Source organism: Procambarus clarkii, chromosome 14, assembly GCF_040958095.1.
Source record: "Procambarus clarkii isolate CNS0578487 chromosome 14, FALCON_Pclarkii_2.0, whole genome shotgun sequence".
In the NCBI taxonomy this organism is placed as follows: Eukaryota; Metazoa; Arthropoda; class Malacostraca; order Decapoda; family Cambaridae; genus Procambarus; species Procambarus clarkii.
Window position 1 is genome coordinate 44,515,699 of NC_091163.1, and position 21,424 is coordinate 44,537,122.

General features: G+C 44.7%; 1 protein-coding gene across 1 annotated transcript in view; it reads right to left on the bottom strand.

The window, feature by feature from the left end:
• Positions 1-12,791: 12,791 nt before the first annotated feature.
• Positions 12,792-21,424, bottom strand: part of LOC138364622 (uncharacterized) — a 157,266-nt gene continuing 148,633 nt past the window's right edge. Inside the window, exons 5-6 of the mRNA XM_069324573.1 lie at positions 17,637-17,924; positions 12,792-17,520 (exon numbers count right to left, since the gene is read on the bottom strand). Of these exons, the coding sequence (XP_069180674.1) occupies positions 17,005-17,520; positions 17,637-17,924 (804 nt within the window). The 3' untranslated portion in view covers positions 12,792-17,004. The remainder of the gene's footprint in view (positions 17,521-17,636; positions 17,925-21,424) is intronic.

Genomic DNA, 21,424 nt, shown 5'->3' on the forward strand with positions numbered 1-21,424 from the left:
TGTGTCCACATCTGGCCTCCCAGCATGGTGCCTGGGTGTGTCCACATCTGGCCTCCCAGCATGGTGCCTGGGTGTGTCCACATCTGGCCTCCCAGCATGGTGCCTGGGGTGTGTCCACATCTGGCCTCCCTGCATGGTGCCTGGGTGTGTCCACATCTGGCCTCCCAGCATGGTGCCTGGGTGTGTCCACATCTGGCCTCCCAGCATGGTGCCTGGGGGTGTCCACATCTGGCCTCCCAGCATGGTGCCTGGGTGTGTCCACATCTGGCCTCCCAGCATTGTGCCTGGGTGTGTCCACATCTGGCCTCCCAGCATGGTGCCTGGGTGTGTCCACATCTGGCCTCCCAGCATTGTGCCTGGGTGTGTCCACATCTGGCCTCCCAGCATGGTGCCTGGGTGTGTCCACATCTGGCCTCCCAGCATGGTGCCTGGGGTGTGTCCACATCTGGCCTCCCAGCATGGTGTCTGGGTGTGTTCACATCTGGCCTCCCAGCATGGTGCCTGGGTGTGTCCACATCTGGCCTCCCAGCATGGTGCCTGGGGTGTGGCCACAACTGGCTTCCCAGCATGGTGCCTGGGGTGTGGCCACATCTGGCCTCCCAGCATGGTGCCTGGGGTGTGTACACATATGGCCTCCCAGCATGGTGCCTGGGGTGTGGCCACATCTGGCCTCCCAGCATGGTGCCTGGGGTGTGTACACATATGGCCTCCCAGCATGGTGCCTGGGGTGTGGCCACATCTGGCTTCCACCACCACCACCAACACAACCTCTTAGTAGTAGGGAGTAGTGGTGGTGGTGGTGGTTGGGGGGGGGGGGGTGAGAGAGAGGTTGTATATAAAGGATTATTGATAAAGTTGGTGTAAGGTTGCTCGTGTTTTTGTCAAGAGTTGTATGAATTTCTGGGAAAATAAATGAAAAAATTATGTTTCAGAGAGAATAAGATGATTCTTAGGTTAAGTTACATTATGTAGGAGAGAGAAAGTTAGGTTAGGTAAGCAAAGTTAAGTTGTGTAAGTTATGTTAATTAAGGTAGGCTAAGTTCAGTTAAGTTGGCTAAGTTATGTAAGTTGGGTACTGTCAGGATAGGTAAGTTTAACTAAGTTACATTAGAATAGGCTAGTACAGGTAAGTCAAGTTACATTAGGATATGTAAGTAAAGTTAAGTTAGTAAGGTTAGGTTAGGATAGGTTACATTATGTAAGTGAGTAAGGTTAGGAAAGTTAACCTTATGACTTACTACTTAAGTTAGTAAGGTTAGGTAGGTTAGGTTAGGTTAGGTAAGTTAAGTTAGTATTTATAAGGGGAAGTGCTTGAATGGTTATTGGCATGTCAAGACATGTTCCCAGCTTGGACTCGTCGAGGATGGGGGAGTACCCTACACTGTTGGAGGGCGCGGTGTGTCTGGGAAGAAGTACATGAAGGAACATTGAGGTTGGAGAAGAAGTTAATGGAGGAACTTCGAGGCTGGAGAAGAAGTGTGTGCTGAACTCTGTGGTAGAGCAGAACTCCATAGTGAGGAGTGCAGCAGATTGGGAGAACTCCACAAGTGCCTTTCCTGATATTTTGGAGGATCCAGATATAGGCAATGATTAAGGAGCTTCTAGGAGCAGAACAGAGGTTCATTGTGGACACATGATTGTATAAGGGCAAGTGCTTGAATGGTTATTGGCATGTAAGACGCAGTGTAAAGTGAGAGATTAATATATTCTTTTGTTGTGGGATACTTATGTAGATGTTTGAGGTATCTCAGCTCCAAGCAGTGAAAGAGTAGTAAGTGGTAAGCCAAGAGTTGTGCAGCCACTTGATATGGACAGTTGGTGAAGCCAGGATATGATAGTGGAGAGCTACCGGCTTGTAGCAGTTTAGTGTTGTATGGTCATATTGCTGATCATATGTTTGTATTATGTAATTCCTGAGGTATAACACGGGGTATACCTCGTGCAACACGGGGTATACCACGCGCAACACGGGGAATACCACGTGCAACACGGGGTATACCACGTGCAACACGGGGTATACCTTGTGCAACACGGGGTATACCACGTGTAACACGAGGTATACCACGTGCAACACGGGGTATACCACGTGTAACACGAGGTATACCACGTGCAACACGGGGTATACCATGTGCAACACGGGGTATACCACGTGTAACACGAGGTATACCACGTGCAACACGGGGTATACCATGTGCAACACAGGGGTATACCATGTGCAACACGAGGTATACCATGTGCAACACGGGGTATACCATGTGTAACACGGGGTATACCATGTGCAACACGGGGTATACCCCATGCAACACGGGGTATACCACGTGCAACACGAGGTATAACACGGGGTATAGCTCATGCAACACGGGGTATACCACGTGCAACACGGGATATACCACGTGCAACACGGGGTATACCACGTGCAACACGGGGTATACCACGTGCAACACGGGGTATACCATGTGTAACACGGGGTATACCATGTGCAACACGGGGTATACCCCATGCAACACGGGGTATACCCCATATAACACGGGTATACCACATGTAACACGGGGTATACCCCATGCAATACGGGGTATACCCCATGCAACACGGGGTATACCACGAGGCCATAAAGCCTGACCTAGGAGCTCCACCTCACATGAGAGAGCCGTGTCCAGTGACCATAAAGCCTGACCTAGGAGCTCCACCTCACATGACAGAGCCGTGTCCAGTGACCATAAAGCCTGACCTAGGAGCTCCACCTCACATGAGAGAGCCGTGTCCAGTGACCATAAAGCCTGACCTAGGAGCTCCACCTCACATGAGAGAGCCGTGTCCAGTGACCATAAAGCCTGACCTAGGAGCTCCACCTCACATGAGAGAGCCGTGTCCAGTGACCATAAAGCCTGACCTAGGAGCTCCACCTCACATGACAGAGCCGTGTCCAGTGACCATAAAGCCTGACCTAGGAGCTCCACCTCACATGACAGAGCCGTGTCCAGTGACCATAAAGCCTGACCTAGGAGCTCCACCTCACATGACAGAGCCGTGTCCAGTGACCATAAAGCCTGACCTAGGAGCTCCACCTCACATGACAGAGCCGTGTCCAGTGACCATAAAGCCTGACCTAGGAGCTCCACCTCACATGAGAGAGCCGTGTCCAGTGACCATAAAGCCTGACCTAGGAGCTCCACCTCACATGAGAGAGCCGTGTCCAGTGACCATAAAGCCTGACCTAGGAGCTCCACCTCACATGAGAGAGCCGTGTCCAGTGACCATAAAGCCTGACCTAGGAGCTCCACCTCACATGAGAGAGCCGTGTCCAGTGACCATAAAGCCTGACCTAGGAGCTCCACCTCACATGACAGAGCCGTGTCCAGTGACCATAAAGCCTGACCTAGGAGCTCCACCTCACATGACAGAGCCGTGTCCAGTGACCATAAAGCCTGACCTAGGAGCTCCACCTCACATGACAGAGCCGTGTCCAGTGACCATAAAGCCTGACCTAGGAGCTCCACCTCACATGACAGAGCCGTGTCCAGTGACCATAAAGCCTGACCTAGGAGCTCCTCCTCACATGAGAGAGCCGTGTCCAGTGACCATAAAGCCTGACCTAGGAGCTCCACCTCACATGAGAGAGCCGTGTCCAGTGACCATAAAGCCTGACCTAGGAGCTCCACCTCACATGAGAGAGCCGTGTCCAGTGACCATAAAGCCTGACCTAGGAGCTCCACCTCACATGAGAGAGCCGTGTCCAGTGACCATAAAGCCTGACCTAGGAGCTCCACCTCACATGAGAGAGCCGTGTCCAGTGACCATAAAGCCTGACCTAGGAGCTCCACCTCACATGACAGAGCCGTGTCCAGTGACCATAAAGCCTGACCTAGGAGCTCCACCTCACATGACAGAGCCGTGTCCAGTGACCATAAAGCCTGACCTAGGAGCTCCACCTCACATGACAGAGCCGTGTCCAGTGACCATAAAGCCTGACCTAGGAGCTCCACCTCACATGACAGAGCCGTGTCCAGTGACCATAAAGCCTGACCTAGGAGCTCCACCTCACATGAGAGAGCCGTGTCCAGTGACCATAAAGCCTGACCTAGGAGCTCCACCTCACATGACAGAGCCGTGTCCAGTGACCATAAAGCCTGACCTAGGAGCTCCACCTCACATGACAGAGCCGTGTCCAGTGACGGTTACCAGGAAACTCTATATTATATTAATTAACCTTATAACCTTATATTAATTACCCATGGCACATTAACCATTACAATGGGTAATCTACAATGGTTAATACCCATTACAATGGTTAATGACCATTACAATGGTTAATGACCATTACAATGGTTAATGACCATTACAATGGTTAATCACCATTACAATGGTTAATGACCATTACAATGGTTAATCACCATTACAAAGGTTAATCACCATTACAATTGTTAATCACCATTACAATGGTTAATCACCATTACAAAGGTTAATCACCATTACAATTGTTAATCACCATTACAATGGTTAATGACCATTACAATGGTTAATGACCATTACAATGGTTAATGACCATTACAATGGTTAATGACCATTACAATGGTTAATGACCATTACAATGGTTAATCACCATTACAATGGTTAATCACCATTACAATGGTTAATCACCATTACAATGGTTAATCACCATTACAATGGTTAATCACCATTACAATGGTTAATCACCATTACAATGGTTAATCACCATTACAATGGTTAATCACCATTACAATGGTTAATCACCATTACAATGGTTAATCACCATTACAATGGTTAATCACCATTACAATGGTTAATCACCATTACAATGGTTAATCACCATTACAATGGTTAATCACCATTACAATGGTTAATGACCATTACAATGGTTAATCACCATTACAATGGTTAATCACCATTACAATGGTTAATCACCATTACAATGGTTAATCACCATTACAATGGTAATCACCATTACAATGGTAATCACCATTACAATGGTTAATCACCATTACAATGGTTAATCACCATTACAATGGTAATCACCATTACAATGGTAATCACCATTACAATGGTTAATCACCATTACAATGGTAATCACCATTACAATGGTTAATCACCTTTACAATGGTTAATCACCATTACAATGGTTAATCACCATTACAATGGTTAATCACCATTACAATGGTTAATCACCATTACAATGGTTAATGACCATTACAATGGTAATCACCATTACAATGGTTAATGACCATTACAATGGTAATCACCATTACAATGGTTAATGACCATTACAATGGTTAATGACCATTACAATGGTTAATCACCATTACAATGGTTAATGACCATTACAATGGTTAATCACCATTACAATGGTTAATCACCATTACAATGGTTAATCACCATTACAATGGTTAATCACCATTACAATGGTTAATCACCATTAAGATATTAATAAATAAACTCCCTCAGGTTGTGAGGGAAGTTCCTAACTTATCTTGTTGAAGTTATCTTGACATGATTTCGGGACTTATCGTCACTGCGGCCCGGTCCTCGACCAGGCCTGCTTTTTGTTACACACCCCCAGGAAGCAGCTTTCTAACTCCCAGGTACCTATTTACTGCTAGATGAACAGTAGCATCAGGGTGAAAGAAACTCTGCCCATTTGTTTCTGACTCCACTAGGGATCGAACACGGAACATTAGGACTACAAATCCCGAGCGCTGTCCACTCAGCCGTCAGGCCACTAGCAAGACAACTTTTAAGTCATACAGTCCACTCAAGTATCAGTCTGCTTAAATTAGAGAACAAATCCTTAATAAGCTAAAAATCAATATAAACAAAAATGGAAATGTTCGTTTGTGCTTAACTGCTAATCTCCGAAATTTCTTCACTGATTGCTTTGAAATTTTCACCCAACGTTCCACTTGCATCCGAGCAGGTTTTTATATACATACTATATACATGTCACGTCTGTGACAGTAAAAAAACATGCTTTTTCTGAGAAACTGTGTTTTTCATGTGAGGCAAATCTTCGAAACCTCTTTACCGATGGCTTTGAAATTTTGACACAACGTTGCATTCGAATAGGCGCGTGTTTTTATATACCTACTATGTAGATGCCACCCCTGTAACAGGTAAAAACATGCGTGTTTGAAAAACAGCGCTCTATGTTGCACATAAGACCAACACATGCTATACTAAATATGTTACGATTCCATTTCAATGTTTCCGATTTCATTGATAAATTGAATTTTCATAAATTTCGATTTATTTTAATTTTGACTGAATTATTTTGTGTGACATTGCCTTGGAATTGAGCTGTGTTGTTTACCATATCATTCATTTCGTGAATATACTGTACTTTATCTTTTTTATTTTTTCATTATTTTTCATTTCGTTTTGTGAACTGTTTTTTCTTATATTTCAGTGATGGGAACATCTGGGGCCAGATTCACAAAGCAGTTACGCAAGTACTTACGAACGTGTACATCATTCCTCAATCTTTGATGGCTTTGGTTACATGTATTAAACAGTTTACAAACATGAAAACTTGCCAATCAACTGTTGTTATTGTTATAAACAGCCTCCTGGTGCTTCGTAGCTCATTAACTGTAAAATAATTGTAAACAAAGCTGCTAAAGATTGAGAAAAGATGTACAGGTTCCTAAGTGTTTGTGTAACTTCTTCGTGAATCCAGGCCCAGATCATTTGATGTTCCCAATTTTCTGATGGGAACATCAGATCATTTGATCATCAGACGACGGAGTGGGGGATGGTGGGAAGGACGAGGGGACGGGGGAGGGGAGAATGGTAGGGAGGACGAGGGGATGGTGGAATGGGGAATGGATAGGAGGACGAGGGGATGGTAGAGTGGAGGATGAAGGGGAGGAAAAAGGGACGAGGGAGTGAGGAATAGTTGGGAGGACGAGGGGACGGGGGAGGGGAGAATGGTGGGGAGGACTGGGAGACAGGGGAAGGTTGCTGTGACTCAGCAACGCGTGGCCGGGTACAGCTAGTAATTTAATAAAATAATTAAACAAATAAATAAATTCCTGCTGGGAGACTTATCCCACACAGTTGTCTGTCTAACTTCCAGGTACCTATTTACTGCTAGACGAACAGGTGCATCAGGGTGAAAGAAACTCTGCCCATTTCTGGGGGTTCCCCTCCGACTTAGAGGATAACATTAATATCTTTGAGATTATATTTGATGTCTCTGAGAATATCTTTGATGGGTCTGAGAATAGTTTTTGATGTCTTAGAGAATAACTTTGATGAACGAAGATGTCTTAGAAAGTTTCTTTGATGAACTAAGGTGACTTAGAAAATAATTTTGATGAGATGAATTAGAGAACAACTTTGATGAACGAAGGTGTGTTAGAGAATAATTGTGATTAACAAAGACGTTTAGAGAATGCCTTTGAGGCACTTGAGTCTTTGAGCTTGTTACTGATGTCTCGAAGAGTGTCTTTGACTATTTTTCTTACTCCATGAAGTATATTGTTAGTTACAAAAGTGTTTAAAGAAGTTACATTTGACTATTTTTAGTTAAGGGGAAGAGTTATTTTAGTTAAGAACGGATGTAAAGACGACGTATTTGTTTATTTTTAGTTAATTAACGAATAATTTTAGTTAAGAAATGATGAACGTGGCTATTGTTAGTTGAATGACGATGGATAAAGAAATTATGATCAGTGTTGGAAAGTTTTCTCTGACTTTTTTTAGCTAAGAGAAAGGTTATTTTAGTTAAGAACAGTGTTGAACGAGGCTAATCCTGACTATTTTTAGTTGATTGACAAATAATTTTAGTTAAGAAATGACAAGAAAAGATGATGAATGTGACTATTTTTAGTTGATTGACGAATAATTTAGTTAAGAAATGACGAATGTGATTATTTTTTTAGTTGATTGACAAAAACTTTTAGTTAAAAAGAACAAGTTTATCTTGGTAAATTTGTTACTGTATAAAGTGAAGATTTGTTTACAAACAGTGCTGGTAACAAATAATAAATTGTTAAGCAAAAATACATGGACATAGTTTTTGAAAATAAAGGTGATGAGTTACTACAAAGTTACTTTGTATTAACTTGTTAAGAATTAGTAATGTTGCTGTTGATAATATTTGACAAAGAACTAGTTACTGAATGGAAGAAATAATTGTACATTTGATTTTAAAGATCATGTAAGAGAATGCGGTGGACACAGTGAACATACGGGGAACATGAGAAAGTACACAGAGAGCATGAATGAGAATGACATGAACCCAGTGAAGAACTTGCTGAGAACATTGAGAATATGACAAAGAACATAGAAAACATGAAAGAGAATGCAAAAATATGATTTGAACTGGCAGAGAACATGCTGTGAACATTGGTAGAAAATGGAAAATATGGAGAAACAGGTGAAAAATATGGAATGGACATTTGGGAGGATATGTTAAGAACATGGAGAAAACATACAAATACAGGTTTGGATAACCTAAAAGTTATCCAAACCTGTATTTGTATGACCAGTATGGTAATATCACAACACACCATGGACCAGTATGTTAATATCACAACACACTATGGACCAGTATGGTAATATCACAACACACTATGGACCAGTATGGTAATATCACAACACACTATGGACCAGTATGGTAATATCACAACACCATGGACCAGTATGGTAATATCACAACACACTATGGACCAGTATGGTAATATCACAACACACTATGGACCAGTATGGTAATATCACAACACCATGGACCAGTATGGTAATATCACAACACACTATGGACCAGTATGGTAATATCACAACACACCATGGACCAGTATGGTAATATAACAACACACCATGGACCAGTATGGTAATATCACAACACACCATGGACCAGTATGGTAATATCACAACACCATGGACCAGTATGGTAATATCACAACACACTATGGACCAGTATGGTAATATCACAACACACCATGGACCAGTATGGTAATATAACAACACACCATGGACCAGTATGGTAATATCACAACACACCATGGACCAGTATGGTAATATCACAACACACTATGGACCAGTATGGTAATATCACAACACACTATGGACCAGTATGGTAATATCACAACACACCATGGACCAGTATGGTAATATCACAACACACCATGGACCAGTATGGTAATATCACAACACACCATGGACCAGTATGGTAATATCACAACACACTATGGACCAGTATGGTAATATCACAACACACTATGGACCAGTATGGTAATATCACAACACACCATGGACCAGTATGACAACAGTCAGTGGAAACTGTTAACAAACAGTTACAAAACATAATTGCCATAACTATTACAATTAACATAATTATTAGTAGTGACAGTGTCAGACCACGAAGGAAGAATTGAAACAGGAATTTCCTTAAGTACTTTCGTATTTAATAATACATCTTTAGAAGGGTGAGTTACATGTACATAGATTTGGACATATATATAGGCAGGAGCGAGGTGAAGTGAAGTGAGGTACAATGATAAACATATGACTGGGAAAGGGTGGATGTAAATAGGGGGCTGTATCCTATGGGCCAATAGGCCCATACATTGATATTAATAAAATAGTGGATATTAACATAGTATTAGTGAGACAAATGTGTATCAATGATCCTACTAAAAATGCCCTTTAACTGATCAATCAAAAATGGATCTAAATTATACAAACCACTGCTAATGTTCAAGTTGCATAATTTTGTAATCTGTATTAAAGCAGATTCAGTTATGTTCCTATTGAAAGCGCTTTTACAATTCGTTAATGAAGAAGCCATCTCCCAATCAATTTTGTGGGAATTTTCTGACAAATGAACAAACAACGCATTAGACAATTAGCCATGTCTTACAGAGTATTTATGTTGCGACATTCTACATTTCAAATCTTAAGATGTTTGCCCAACATAGAACCTATTATAATCTTTACAAGGTATTTTATATATGATACAATTATCACTACGAGGACTGTTTCTAGCTAATAGTTTTCTAACAGTATTTTTGTAATTAAACAATACATGTATATCAAAAAGTTTCAAGGCCTTGACAATATTTTCAAACCCAGAAAAATATGGTAAACACAACACATTCTTTGGGGGAATTTTCTCACTGCATATATTATTATAATATGTACGACGTGCTTTGCTACGGCAAACTTCCAAAAAACTCAGTGGATAACAAAGCTTGAGACCAATAGAATCAATATTCTTAAACTCTTCATCAAAGAATTCTGGACTAACAACCCGAAGAGCTCTTGAGATACATAGAGGAAAAAATAGATTTTTTCACATTGTATCTGTCCTGAGAAATAATGAATAAGATAAATTATTCGTAGACTTCCTGTAAAAACTAAACTTTAGTGAACAATCTTCCCTATGAATAAGTATATCTAAGAATGGCAAACATTTACCAATTTCAGTCTCCATAGTCAATTTTCTAGAGGTGACTTGATCATTAAGTTTAGCTACAAATTCGTCTGTGTTTACATCTGTAGGCCATATACACAAAATATCATCAACATATCTAAACCATGGAATGATTCCAGGGGTAATTATTGAAACAAATTTTTCATCATGAGTAAATTTTCGTGATTTAAACACATAATTATTAGTAGTGTTTAGCAGTAATATTATTTACAGACTAACAAGCACCGACCAATTTACAACTGTAGAGTAACACTATGGATAATGAAATAATATATATTATATTACATTGTTATATTCTGGTGTAAAATATATACATGGCAGCTTATCCACAGCTAAGTTTTGTTACTTAGCTTAGTGTTTGACCCCATGTGTGGGACCTGAGTGATAGTGAGGAGATGGTGATGTACAAGTGATGGTGATATAGCAGTGATGGTGAGGTGAAGGTGATATACCAGTGATGGTGATATAGCAGTGATGGTGAGGTGAAGGTGATATACCAGTGATGGTGATATAGCAGTGATAGTGAGGTGAAGGTGATATACCAGTGATGGTGATATAGCAGTGATAGTGAGGAGATGGTGATGTACAAGTGATGGTGATATAGCAGTGATAGTGAGGTGAAGGTGATATACCAGTGATGGTGATATAGCAGTGATAGTGAGGTGAAGGTGATATACCAGTAATGGTGATATAGCAGTGATAGTGAGGTGAAGCTGATATACCAGTGATGGTGATATAGCAGATGATGGTGATATAGCAAGTGATAGTGAGGTGATGGTGATATACCAGTGATGGTGATATAGCAGTGATAGTGAGGTGAAGGTGATATACCAGTGATAGTGATATACCAGTGATGGTGATATACCAGTGATAGTGAGGTGAAGGTGATATACCAGTGATAGTGAGGTGAAGGTGATATACCAGTGATGGTGATATACCAGTGATAGTGAGGTGAAGGTGATATACCAGTGATGGTGATATACCAGTGATAGTGAGGTGAAGGTGATGTACCAGTGATGGTGATATAGCAGTGATAGTGAGGTGAAGGTGATATACCAGTGATAGTGAGGTGAAGGTGATATACCAGTGATGGTGATATAGCAGTGATAGTGAGGTGAAGGTGATATACCAGTGATGGTGATATAGCAGTGATAGTGAGGAGATGGTGATGTACAAGTGATGGTGATATAGCAGTGATAGTGAGGTGAAGGTGATATACCAGTGATGGTGATATAGCAGTGATAGTGAGGTGAAGGTGATATACCAGTAATGGTGATATAGCAGTGATAGTGAGGTGAAGCTGATATACCAGTGATGGTGATATAGCAGATGATGGTGATATAGCAAGTGATAGTGAGGTGATGGTGATATACCAGTGATGGTGATATAGCAGTGATAGTGAGGTGAAGGTGATATACCAGTGATAGTGATATACCAGTGATGGTGATATACCAGTGATAGTGAGGTGAAGGTGATATACCAGTGATAGTGAGGTGAAGGTGATATACCAGTGATGGTGATATACCAGTGATAGTGAGGTGAAGGTGATATACCAGTGATGGTGATATACCAGTGATAGTGAGGTGAAGGTGATGTACCAGTGATGGTGATATAGCAGTGATAGTGAGGTGATGGTGATATACCAGTGATGGTGATATAGCAGTGATAGTGAGGTGAAGGTGATATACCAGTGATGGTGATATAACAGTGATAGTGAGGTGATGGTGATATACCAGTGATGGTGATATAGCAGTGATAGTGAGGTGAAGTTGATGTAACAGGTGATGGTGAATTAGCAGGTGATGGTGATATAGCAAGTTATGGTGATATAGCAAGTGATAGTGAGGTATGGTGATATAGCAGTGATAGTGAGGTGATGGTGATATAGCAGTGATAGTGAAGTGATGGTGATATAGCAGTGATAGTGAGGTGATGGTGATATAGCAGTGGTAGTGAGGTGATATATTAGTGATAGTGAGGTGATGGTGATATAGCAGATAGTGAGGTGATGGTGATATATTAGTGATAGTGAGGTGATGGTGATATAACAGTGATAGTGAGGTGATGATATAGCAGTGATAGTGAGGTGATGGTGATATAGCAGTGATAGTGATGGTACGGTGATGGTGATATAGCACTGATAGTGAGGTGAAGGTGATACAGCAAGTGATAGTGATATAGAAGTGGTAGTGAGGTGATGGTGATATAGAAGTGATAGAGGTGGTGATATAGCAGTGATAGTGAGGTGATGGTGATATAGAAGTGATAGTGATATAGCAGTGATAGTTTGATGTGGTGATATAGCAGTGATAATGTGATGTGGTGATATAGCAGTGATAGTGAGGTGATGGTTATATAGCAGTGATAGTGAGGTGGTGATATAGTGATAGTGAGGCGATGCTGATATAGAAGTGATAGTGATATAACAGTGATAGTGAGGTGATGTGATATATCAGTGATAGTGTGATGTGCTGATATAGCAGTGATAGTGAGGTGATGGTGATATAGCAGTGATAGTGAGGTGAAGGAAATATAGCAGTGATGGTGCAGTAGTGGTGATGTAGCAATGATAGTGATATATTAGTGAAAGTAAGGAGGAAATATATCAGTGTGAGGTGATAAAGCAGTGAAAGTGAGATGATGTTGGTGAAGCAGTGAAAGTGATAGTGAGCTGTTGGTAATAAAACAGTGACAACAGCTGTCATATAGTGACACCAACAATCAGTTACTCAACATGGTCAGTACATTATCCCAGGTGTGGGACCTGAGGTGATGGTGATATAGATGTTATAGTGAGGTGATAGTGATATAGCAATGATAGGTGACAGTACTGTGAGAGAGCAAATGATGGTGATACAGCAGTGATAGTCACGTATGATAGTTAAACACCAAAGATAGTGAAGTTATGGTAATATAGTGATAAAGGTTGTACTTGAATTACATTGTCATCAAAACCCACAGTCTATAGTGATGCAGGAGTGATGGTGATGGGTTATGGTACAGTGAACTAGAGTGGCAGCACAACACCACAGTAGTGATGGTGATGGTACAGTGAACTAGAGTGGCAGCACAACACCACAGTAGTGATGGTACAGTGAACTAGAGTGGCAGCACAACACCACAGTAGTGATGGTACAGTGAACTAGAGTGGCAGCACAACACCACAGTAGTGATAGTGATGCTACAGTGAACTAGAGTGGCAGCACAACACCACAGTAGTGATGGTGATGGTACAGTGAACTAGAGTGGCAGCACAACACCACAGTAGTGATGGTGATGGTACAGTGAACTAGAGTGGCAGCACAACACTACAGTAGTGATGGTACAGTGAAATAGAGTGGCAGCACAACACCACAGTAGTGATGGTACAGTGAACTAGAGTGGCAGCACAACACCACAGTAGTGATAGTGATGCTACGGTGAACTAGAGTGGCAGCACAACACCACAGTAGCGATAGTGATGGTACAGTGAACTAGAGTGGCAGCACAACACTACAGTAGTGATGGTACAGTGAACTACAGTGGCAGCACAACACCACAGTAGTGATGGTGGTGGTACAGTGAACTAGAGTGGCAGCACAACACCACAGTAGTGATGGTGATGGTACAGTGAACTAGAGTGGCAGCACAACACTACAGTAGTGATGGTACAGTGAACTAGAGCGGCAGCACAACACCACAGTAGTGATGGTGATGGTACAGTGAACTAGAGTGGCAGCACAACACTACAGTAGTGATGGTACAGTGAACTAGAGTGGCAGCACAACATCACGGTAGTGATGGTGGTGGTACAGTGAACTAGAGTGGCAGCACAACACCACAGTAGTGATGGTGATGGTACAGTGAACTAGAGTGGCAGCACAACACCACAGTAGTGATGGTACAGTGAACTAGAGTGGCAGCACAACACCACAGTAGTGATGGTACAGTGAACTAGAGTGGCAGCACAACACCACAGTAGTGATGGTACAGTGAACTAGAGTGGCAGCACAACACCACAGTAGTGATGGTGGTGGTACAGTGAACTAGAGTGGCAGCACAACACCACAGTAGTGATGGTGATGGTACAGTGAACTAGAGTGGCAGCACAACACCACAGTAGTTATGGTGATGGTACAGTGAACTAGAGTGGCAGCACAACACTACAGTAGTGATGGTACAGTGAACTAGAGTGGCAGCACAACACCACAGTAGTGATGGTACAGTGAACTAGAGTGGCAGCACAACACCACAGTAGTGATGGTACAGTGAACTAGAGTGGCAGCACAACACTACAGTAGTGATGGTACAGTGAACTAGAGTGGCAGCACAACACCACAGTAGCGATGGTGGTGGTACAGTGAACTAGAGTGGCAGCACAACACCACAGTAGTGATGGTGATGGTACAGTGAACTAGAGTGGCAGCACAACACTACAGTAGTGATGGTACAGTGAACTAGAGTGGCAGCACAACATCACGGTAGTGATGGTGGTGGTACAGTGAACTAGAGTGGCAGCACAACACCACAGTAGTGATGGTGATGGTACAGTGAACTAGAGTGGCAGCACAACACGACAGTAGTGATGGTGATGGTACAGTGAACTAGAGTGGCAGCACAACACCACAGTAGTGATGGTGATGGTACAGTGAACTAGAGTGGCAGCACAACACCACAGTAGTGATGGTGATGGTACAGCGAACTAGAGTGACAGCACAACACCACAGTAGTGATGGTGATGGTACAGTGAACTAGAGTGGCAGCACAACACCACAGTAGTGATGGTGATGGTACAGTGAACTAGAGTGGCAGCACAACACCACAGTAGTGATGGTACAGTGAACTAGAGTGGCAGCACAACACCACAGCAGTGATGGTGATGGTACAGTGAACTAGAGTGGCAGCACAACACCACAGTAGTGATGGTGATGGTACAGTGAACTAGAGTGGCAGCACAACACCACAGTAGTGATGGTGATGGTACAGTGAACTAGAGTGGCAGCACAACACCACAGTAGTGATGGTGATGGTACAGTGAACTAGAGTGGCAGCACAACACCACAGTAGTGATGGTACAGTGAACTAGAGTGGCAGCACAACACCACAGCAGTGATGGTGATGGTACAGTGAACTAGAGTGGCAGCACAACACCACAGTAGTGATGGTGATGGTACAGTGAACTAGAGTGGCAGCACAACACCACAGTAGTGATGGTGATGGTACAGTGAACTAGAGTGGCAGCACAACACCACAGTAGTGATGGTGACGGTACAGTGAACTAGAGTGGCAGCACAACACCACAGTAGTGATGGTGATGGTACAGTGAACTAGAGTGGCAGCACAACACCACAGTAGTGATGGTGGTGGTACAGTGAACTAGAGTGGCAGCACAACACCACAGTAGTGATGGTGGTGGTGCAGTGAACTAGAGTGAGAGCACAACACCACAGTAGTGGTGGTACAGTGAACTAGAGTGGCAGTACAACACCACAGTAGTTATGGTGATGGTACAGTGAACTAGAGTGGCAGCACAACACCACAGTAGTGGTGGTGATGGTACAGTGAACTTGAGTGGCAGCACACCACAGTAGTGATGGTACAGTGAACAAGAGTGGCAGCACAACACCACAGTAGTGATGGTGGTGGTACAGTGAACTAGAGTGGCAGCACAACACCACAATAGTGGTGGTGATGGTACAGTGAACTAGAGTGGCAGCACAACACCACAATAGTGGTGGTACAGTGAACTAGAGTGGCAGCACAACACCACAGTAGTGATGGTACAGTGAACTAGAGTGGCAGCACAACACCACAGTAGTGATGGTACAGTGAACTAGAGTGGCAGCACAACACCACAGTAGTGATGGTACAGTGAACTAGAGTGGCAGCACAACACCACAGTAGTGATGGTGATGGTACAGTGAACCAGAGTGGCAGCACAACACCACAGTAGTGATGGTGATGGTACAGTGAACTAGAGTGGCAGCACACCACAGTAGTGATGGTACAGTGAACAAGAGTGGCAGCACAACACCACAGTAGTGATGGTGGTGGTATAGTGAACTAGAGTGACAGCACAACACCACAGTAGTGATGGTACAGTGAACTAGAGTGGCAGCACAACACCACAGTAGTGATGGTACAGTGAATTAGAGTGGCAGCACAACACCACAGTAGTGATGGTGGTGGTACAGTGAACTAGAGTGGCAGCACAACACCACAGTAGTGATGGTGATGGTACAGTGAACTAGAGTGGCAGCACAACACCACAGTAGTGATGGTGATGGTACAGTGAACTAGAGTGGCAGCACAACACCACAGTAGTGATGGTGATGGTACAGTGAACTAGAGTGGCAGCACAACACCACAGTAGTGATGGTGATGGTACAGTGAACTAGAGTGGCAGCACAACACCACAGTAGTGATGGTACAGTGAACTAGAGTGGCAGCACAACACCACAGTAGTGATGGTACAGTGAACTAGAGTGGCAGCACAACACCACAGTAGTGATGGTGATGGTACAGTGAACTGGAGTGACTGCACAACACCACAGTAGTGATGGTGGTGGTACAGTGAACTAGAGTGGCAGCACAACACCACAGTCCACCACAGTCACCTCCCTAATGTCACTGTGGTTGACTGCGGCCCTCACCACATCCAGGCCGCTCACCACATCACCGAAGACACCTGACCGCTGGTGACCAGCCTGGAGGTCCCTGGTGGTGATGTTGAACTGGGCACTCGTGGGACCCCCCGGCCACCGCCACCAGGACCACACAGCTCCTGCCTGGCGTGACTCCCGGTACTGCCCCCGGAGGTCAGGCAACAGTCGGGCTCCTCCCTGACCATCATTACTCTCGTAGTCTCCGCCCACCACACACTCCCCCGGGTGACCCTTGTACCCCACCCCCAACAGTTTAGTGTTGCGGAAGGTGTGGCCCCGCTGGCCCGTACACAACAACACAAACTGTCTGGCCAGCGGTGTGTCAGGGGTCAGCCGGATGGTGACCCGCCCTCTTGTTGACCCCGCCCACCCGAGGTCAAGGAACGCCAGGGTGCAGGAGGGGTCCAGCACGCCCACAACATCACTCTCCTGCACAAGATGATATAAATCATGCTGGTAACTGTATAACAAAATGTTATCATATTAGTTATCACAACTCAGTAAGTCAGTAATGTCAGTAAGACTAGTGGGTGTAATAAAGTAACCTGGAGGGTGTGGGCGTGGGCGGGCGTGGGCTGACGCAGGAGTGGGTGGAGGTACAGCTGTCCGTCTTGTAGAGTTATCCTGGCGGAGCGGCGGCCATCTTGGTCTTCCTGGACGGCCACCACCCGGCCAGCCTCCACCAGGCTCTTGACGGCCACCACCCGGCCAGCCTCCACCAGGCTCTTGACGGCCACCACCCGGCCAGCCTCCACCAGGCTCTTGACGGCCACCACCCGGCCAGCCTCCACCAGGCTCTTGACGGGCTCACTCATCCTGCGGAGGTCCTCAACCTGTGGACAATGTCAGCCCCATTATCCGCTGTGATCAGTGTCAACCCCATTATCACCTGTGGTCAGTGTCAGCACCATTATCACCTGTGGACAGTGTCAGCACCATTATCACCTGTGGACAGTGTCAGCACCATTATCACCTGTGGACAGTGTCAGCACCATTATCACCTGTGGACAGTGTCAGCACCATTATCACCTGTTGACAGTGTCAGCCCCATTATCACCTGTGATCAGTGTCAACCCCATTATCACCTGTGGTCAGTGTCAGCACCATTATCACCTGTGGACAGTGTCAGCACCATTATCACCTGTGGACAGTGTCAGCACCATTATCACCTGTGGACAGTGTCAGCACCATTATCACCTGTGGACAGTGTCAGCACCATTATCACCTGTTGACAGTGTCAGCACCATTATCACCTGTGGACAGTGTCAGCCCCATTATCACCTGTGGTCAGTGTCAACCCCATTATCACCTGTGGTTAGTGTCAGCACCATTATCACCTGTGGACAGTGTCAGCACCATTATCACCTGTGGACAGTGTCAGCACCATTATCACCTGTGGACAGTGTCAGCACCATTATCACCTGTGGACAGTGTCAGCACCATTATCACCTGTGGACAGTGTCAGCACCATTATCACCTGTGGACAGTGTCAGGCCCATTATCACCTGTGGACAGTGTCAGCACCATTATCACCTGTGGACAGTGTCAGCACCATTATCACCTGTGGAGAGTGTCAGCACCATTATCACCTGTGGAGAGTGTCAGCACCATTATCACCTGTGGACAGTGTCAGCACCATTATCACCTGTGGAGAGTGTCAGCACCATTATCACCTGTGGAGAGTGTCAGCACCATTATCACCTGTGGACAGTGTCAGCACCATTATCACCTGTGGACAGTGTCAGCACCATTATCACCTGTGGACAGTGTCAGCACCATTATCACCTGTGGACAGTGTCAGCACCATTATCAGCTGTGGACAGTGTCAGCACCATTGACAGTCAGCACCATTATCACCTGAGGACAGCGTCAGCACCATTATCACCTGTGGACAGTGTCAGCACCATTATCACCTGTGGACAGTGTCAGCACCATTATCACCTGTGGACAGTGTCAGCACCATTATCACCTGTGGACAGTGTCAGCACCATTATCACCTGTGGACAGTGTCAGCACCATTATCACCTGTGGACAGTGTCAGCACCATTATCACCTGTGGAGAGTGTCAGCACCATTATCACCTGTGGACAGTGTCAACACCATTATCACCTGTGGACAGTGTCAGCACCATTATCACCTGTGGACAGTGTCAGCACCATTATCACCTGTGGACAGTGTCAGCACCATTATCACCTGTGGACAGTGTCAGCACCATTATCAGTCACCACTCCCACAACCAGCACATCACACTACCCATAAGAGACTAACACATCAACTAGAGAAGCAAGCAGCAGTGACAGGGAAGGTACTCCAGTGGATAAAGGAGTACCTAGGCAACAGAAGACAGCGAGTCACTGTGAGGGCTGAGATGTCAAAGTGGTGAGATGTCACCTGTGGAGTCCCACAAGGATCACTTTTTGAACCTATCCTGTTTCTCATATATGTAAAGGATCTTCCAGAGGGATTAGACTCATTCCTCTTAATGTTTGCTGATGATGCGACAATTATGAGCAGGATTAAGACAGAGGAAGACAGCAAAATGCTCCACGATGACCTGGACAAACTGGAAGTATGGTCCAACAAATGGCTACTAGAGTTTAGCTCAAGTAAATGTAAAGTAATGAAGCTAGGTGTAGGGAGCAGGAGGCCAGACTCACGGTAACAAATAGGAGATGAAATCCTCCAAGAAACGGACAGAGAGAAGGATCTGGGAGTTGATGTTACACCGAACCTGTCTCCTGAAGCCCACATCAAAAGGTTATCATCAGTGGCATATGCAAGACTGTCGAATATCTGAACTGCCTTTATAAATTTGTTTAAGGAATCGTTTAAAACCTTGTATACCACATATGTCATACCAATCCTGGAGTATGCAGCTCCAGCATGGAGTCCATACCTAGTCAAGCACAAGTCGAAGTTGGAGAAGGTTCAAAGGTATACTGTACCACCAGACTAGTTCCAGTACTACGAAGTATGAGTTACAAGCAAAGGCTACATGAATTAAACCCCCATGTTGTTGGAAGACAGAAGAGTTGGGGGAGACATGATTACAACATACAAAATTCTAAGAGGAATTAATAACGACAGACAGCCTAACACGGGTGGTGTTCAAACAAGGGGACACAGGAGGAAACATTGTACCCAAATGACCCACAGAGACATTAGAAAGAATTTTTCATCATCAGAATAGTTGGTGTATGGAATACATTAGGAAGTGATGTGGTGGAGGCTGACTCCATCCACAGTTTATAATGTAGATATGACAGTGCCCAATAGGCTCAGGAACCTGTACATCAGTTGATTAAAAGCTGAGAGGTGGGAACAATGAGCCGGAGCTCAAGCCCCGGAAGTACAATTAGGTGAGTACACACACCACAACCTCTACTTCAACCACACTCACAACCACCACACTCACACAAGCACCACACACACACACACAACCACCACACACAACCATCTCACTCACAACCACCACACTCACAACCACCACACTCACAACCACCACACTCACAACCACCACACTCACAACCACCACACTCACAACCACCACACTCACAACCACCACACTCACAACCACCACACTCACAACCACCACACACACAACCACCACACTCACAACCACCACACACACAACCACCACACTCACAACCACCACACTCACAACCACCACACTCACAACCACCACACTCACAACCACCACACTCACAACCACCACACTCACAACCACCACACTCACAACCACCACACACAACCACCACACTCACAACCACCACACACACAACCACCACACACACAACCACCACACACACAACCACCACACTCACAACCACCACACGCACAACCACCACACGCACAACCACCACACGCACAACCACCACACGCACAACCACCACACGCACAACCACCACACTCACAACCACCACACACACAACCACCACACTCACAACCACCACACACACAACCACCACACTCACAACCACCACACTCACAACCACCACACTCACAACCACCACACTCACAACCACCACACTCACAACCACCACACACACAACCACCACACTCACAACCACCACACACACAACCACCACACTCACAACCACCACACTCACAACCACCACACTCACAACCACCACACTCACAACCACCTCACACACAACCACCACACACACACAACCACCACACACAACCATCTCACTCATAACCACCACACACACAACCACCACACACACAACCACCACACACACACAACCACCACACACAACCATCTCACTCACAACCACCACACACACAACCATCACACACACACAACCACCACACTCACAACCAACACACC